The sequence below is a fragment of the Papilio polytes genome, unplaced genomic scaffold (assembly GCF_000836215.1).
Source record: "Papilio polytes unplaced genomic scaffold, Ppol_1.0 DF823934.1, whole genome shotgun sequence".
Taxonomy (NCBI): Eukaryota; Metazoa; Arthropoda; class Insecta; order Lepidoptera; family Papilionidae; genus Papilio; species Papilio polytes.
Window position 1 is genome coordinate 988,478 of NW_013525270.1, and position 4,968 is coordinate 993,445.

At 31.6% G+C, this 4,968-nt stretch overlaps 2 protein-coding genes across 2 annotated transcripts in view; both read right to left on the bottom strand.

The window, feature by feature from the left end:
- The window catches only part of LOC106101961 (collagen alpha-1(I) chain-like), a 33,817-nt gene extending 31,847 nt beyond the window's left edge, over positions 1 to 1,970 (bottom strand). The window contains exons 1-4 of the mRNA XM_013281352.1: positions 1,883 to 1,970; positions 842 to 955; positions 484 to 513; positions 10 to 60 (exon numbers count right to left, since the gene is read on the bottom strand). Of these exons, the coding sequence (XP_013136806.1) occupies positions 10 to 60; positions 484 to 513; positions 842 to 955; positions 1,883 to 1,970 (283 nt within the window). The remainder of the gene's footprint in view (positions 1 to 9; positions 61 to 483; positions 514 to 841; positions 956 to 1,882) is intronic.
- Positions 1,971 to 2,607: 637 nt separating this feature from the next.
- Positions 2,608 to 4,673, bottom strand: LOC106101962 (putative odorant receptor 92a). The gene is made up of 5 exons (XM_013281353.1): positions 3,868 to 4,673; positions 3,700 to 3,796; positions 3,269 to 3,373; positions 2,738 to 2,893; positions 2,608 to 2,661 (listed from the first exon to the last, which is right to left on the bottom strand). The coding sequence occupies exons 1-5, from the start codon at positions 4,671 to 4,673 to the stop codon at positions 2,608 to 2,610; spliced, it is 1,218 nt and encodes a 405-aa protein (XP_013136807.1).
- Between the last annotated feature and the right edge of the window lie 295 nt (positions 4,674 to 4,968).

The following is a 4,968-nucleotide window of genomic DNA, read 5'->3' on the forward strand; positions in this document are numbered from 1 at the left end:
ATGTAATACCTTGTACGGCGCTTAAGGCAGACGCACTGCTTCCAATTCCCTTTCCAACACCTGTAATGTGTTTTGTGTAATGTGTTAATCCTGATTTTAATAAAGATGGGCGACAATTCGCTTTTTAAATCACCCTGTGACATAATTTGTCCCAACTTCTTTGTTCTGGTCTACTGTTATTTTTAAAAGAGGCATAGTTATATTGTTAGTTATATTGTATAGTTAAATTGGAATTGTAAAAAGTATTAATATTCTCGTAAAACATAGCAGACTTTAAAAAACCCACGCTACAAAAGTTAAGCGTATGTCAGCGTAAAAGTTTCTAGTAATAAATTCTGTGTTTTTATAGAGTTGGATAAAAACAACACAAATAGATATGATTTATTATTTTTCTTAGATATTTCTTTTTGTTTTGAAGGAATATTAATCTTACAGTCGCTTAGAAATAAATGTTCTAGTTAAATACGTATTTCTAGTACTCACCATTGGAAACTGCGTTGGCTGCAGATATGGCTGGAAAATTGTTTATCAATTTAATTGCAAATGAGATACTATTTTTTGACAAATAAAATATCGGATTTTCCTTAGGGCGGGCACACGACTTAGACTAAACTATCGCACAACTGTTGTACGATTGTTAATTGTTTCGCAGCTAATTCAACTGAGTAGTGTGCCTACCTCCATATTACCTCATAGGAAGCGCGACTAAAAAGAAGTGCGATAGTGTAGTCAAAGATGTGCGTGTCTTACTATGACTAAAATTTAGAGCAGTATCCATACATGTTCAGATGTACTAGTCCGATCGATAGATGGCGTTTTTATAAAACGTTTTATGTCAAACCTGTAGCTCCTACATTTCCATTATCTTCGTCAGACCCAGAGTCCTCATATGAATCGTATTCATCACTCTCACTTGATCCTGAGTCTTCATACGATTCGGATTCTGAATCACCATCTTTAACAATATATCAATATTAAGCGTATTACCAACCAACCGGCACTGGGTCAGCGTGGTTGACTAAGACTTTGTCACCCCTAACTTAGGGTAGACTCCGAGTCCGTCTGTGGGGACATATAGTGAGCTGATATTGAAGCGTATTATAATTTAACTTATATGTATAAAGAAATGGGAACAAAACACTAAAGGCATAGAAAATGTTACTGGCCGGCGACACCGTGCGTGTGAAATTAAGAAAAGAAAAGTAAGTAGCATATTTGTTCTACCAGATTATTTCGCATTTATATTACTTAAGAGCTGTCGTGATTATTGAAGTGTTTTAAGCAACAATTATACTTACTACTTGCCACAGGTCCGCTTGTTCCTTTGCTAACAGTCGTCGCTAAAATGAAATGTAGAGGTTAAACTAAATTTAAACATTTTTAACGTTTTACACATACCATAAAAATGTTGTCGGTAAAAATATGTTATAGTATCTGTACCGGCCTATGTACAATCAATATATATGCAAACTAATTTAAATATACAAATATTTTGAGAATTGATGTGACAAAACTGAGATTTTAATTTTTGATAGCGAAAGCACCACGCATTGATTTATATGAAAATAAAAATTCTGCTAATTCTTTTATATTCGTTTGTTTTACTTTTAGATAAGAACGGTAACTTAAAAAGCATTGTGAGGGTCTGTATCTTATATCTTTTTTCAGGAAAAAAACATTAAATTATTTTTAACTAGCTTTCGCCTGCGACTCCGCCTGGAATTTAAAAAAAATCAAAAATTAGTAGCCTTTGTGTTCTAGACTATCATCCTCTACATATATACCAAATTTCATAGAAATCCGTTCAGCCGTTTCGGCTAGAAACTCTAACGCACATCCATCTAAACTTTCGCATTTCTGTAAACACTGAAACGTTACTTACGTGGCTCGATTTGGGTTTCACCAGTCGCTAATATAACAGAACTGAAAACTAATATAAAAAGTGGTATCGAATAAATCTTAAGCCCCATTTTCTGGGCTTCTAAGTTTAATGTCTTTCGAAATTGCATTAATTTATATGTTTTACACAAGTAATTAAAATAATAATGTGTTAATAAATTACGATAATATTAAAAACTATATCACGATTATTGGACGTGCAATACAATCGTGATTTGGATATAAATTTGTTTATAATTTTTACTGAATAATTATTTTGTAGAAAACATTAGATTATTATAACAAATGGAAGTGTCAACACCAACAGCACATAGAGTTTTAAAAATATTTACCTACATTTTTCAGTAAGTGATTGACATTATGGAGAACAGCGACAAACGTATTTTTTCTAATATAAAATTACAAAATTATCAATTAAAATGTCTGTAAATTATCAGTGAATGTGATTTAACAATTTTCGTGTATTATGAATAAAGATAGTGTTTCGGTAGGTATGTTTTTATACGATATCTCTGGATTATTTTTCTTTTGTCTTCCGATTACAATGCACAATCATTAGTTGATTCGATAAAAAATGGATATAAAAAAATACAAAAAGCGTACTTCACTTATTTATTACATCTAAAAGTGTGACTATTTATTCATTATTTCTTAATGTGTCAAGTTAGTCAAGGAAAACGTAACAATAATACAGAAAAAAATATAGTACTAAGGGTAAACTGTTCGCAACAAATTGAAGAATTGATAAGAAGTGCTACATATCTGAAATTAAATTATTATTTTATTTAGTAAACTGAAAAAATATTCTATGAAATATTTAGAGGATGTGTTTACTTACAGCGCTAAATGTGTTCAGGTTCATAACAAGGTAGCCATTAGCTGTTAGTTTAAATGGTTTCTGAGTTCGCATCATGAACATTAGCATGATTTTTTTCACCTCTTGGCTTGCATTCGGCCAGTCTGCTGAATAGATCGATTCAGTCAAGTCTTCGCTCTGCAATAAATTTTTAATAAGAAATATTTGTCTTTAACTAAAAAAGCAAAGAAGATATATATAGAGGTGGAAGATAGAAGATACATTATAAATGCGAAGGTTTAGATGGTTGGATGTTTGTTAGAGTTTGTAGCCTAAATGGCTGAACGGATTTCGATAAAATTTGGCGTAGACCTAGAGAATAGTCTGGAAGAACACTTAGGATACTCTGTTTTTTTTTTCATTCCACGTCGACAGAGTCGCGGGCGAATGCTAGTTTTTTTTATAACTTTAGACAGCCGCAATTTATGATCAAAGTAAAATGTTCAAAGTCAAGTGAAAGGCTAGCTATAATTTCATCTCAATACGTTTTAAACATACTAAACGAATACTTACATGGTCGCTTAAAATTTGTCCAACTATACACTGATTGAAACTCTCAACGAGCAATGACATGAAGAAGGAAAAGTAACGTACGGACTGATAAAAGTCATCTACTACCTGAAAAAAGATATAAGTTTATTATAATACAAGATGTAATACAAAATTCATTCGATAATGTCTTTGTTTAGATCTAAACGATGTGCGACGAAGTTTTTTTTTAAATTTAATTCCTTTTTTCAATCAATTTTTAAACTAGCTTTCGTGTGGAATTGTAAAAAACAAAAGTAAATAGCCTATTTATTCTTTCAGACTATCCTCTATATCTATGCCAAATTTCATAGAGATCCGTACAGCCGTTTAAGCTACAAACTGTAGCATTCATTCATCCAAACTTTCGCATTTATAATATTACTGAGATTAATTTACTTCTCGTTGTTACTTACTGTAAAAGTGTATGCAGTAAGACAAATAAATATCGCCCCAAGCGAGTAATTGAGCAACATTGCGTCACCTAAAACTTTGTCGAGAGAGGCAGACATCCTGAAACAATACCACACTTATTATGTTATAGACCCTCTTTAGGGTGTAAATTTAATTATTAAAAAACCAACGTTGCAAGACGATGATGTCTTTTAATAATAATTTTCAGCTGAAATAAAACTCTTCCATGAATATCGTTACAATTTCCTCTTTTTAAAATTTTCACGTCCTCTGTACTTATCAATTCTTCGAGGCTATGTCCCAAGATTTTTAGCTCCATACAAATGAATAAGATATAAGTAGCTTGCATCATGTTAGAAAATAAATAAACACAAACGACGAGGGCAGTCATGCAACTTTCCCATATGTATGCGCCCCAGTACCACTTCACTTTGTCAAAAGGATACCACCCGTCAAAGGGATAAAGGTAATGCAAATCTTCACCGAGCACCCTATTCTCATACGTCATTACAAGAAATGGAAATGAATTCACAACAATTATAAGAGGAATAGAATAATAAAATATGAATCTATTAACAATCATAGATATAAATTTGTATCTCTTCAACACTTTCATATGTGCATTAGAATTAATTGAAACGATATCCCAGAAATCATTTTTAAAATGACAAAATATTTCATCGTACAATACTCTATTTGTGTGGATTTTCGTATATTTTATAGCGGATATCGCACATACTCCTAAATTTGGTGCAATATTGATTAGTTCGAAGAAATCTTTGAAGCCAGTATGGCATAACGTTAGGAACAACTGAGTTGTAGTGCATGTAACTAGAAATTTTATTGCGTAGAATCCAAATAATTGATACTTCGTTCGTCCTATGAAAGGAAATAGGAATATTTTAGCACCCGTTGTACGTAAAAACTCCAATTCGTTTAAAATTGGTTGTCGTATTTCCAAAGATATTTGAGACATTTTAAGTTTTTAACGAAACGTCTATGTCTGTACGAAAGTTATAAAAAAATAGAATAAAATACAGATACTTGTAACGAATTATACGATAATTATAGGAGAGGGAAATGTTAAAGGGATTCGATAGAATAAATATGTGACTAAGGCAATGAAAATCCCTTTTTGAATAAATAATTAACCTATTATCTTTTAACTATACGATTTTGCTTTTTACACATTGAACAACAAATTATTTTGGACCTGGTTCCAACGGATAAATGATAAATATATTTCTGACCACACCAATTACATTTAACTT

Coding starts and splice junctions, on each gene's coding strand:
- LOC106101962 (XM_013281353.1), bottom strand. CDS start 4,673: ATGTCTCAAATATCTTTGGAAATACGACAACCAATTTTAAACGAATTG. Junction 3,797..3,867: donor AGACATCATCGTCTTGCAAC/GTTGGTTTTTTA, acceptor GTATTGTTTCAG/GATGTCTGCCTCTCTCGACA. Junction 3,374..3,699: donor TTACTGCATACACTTTTACA/GTAAGTAACAAC, acceptor ATCTTTTTTCAG/GTAGTAGATGACTTTTATCA.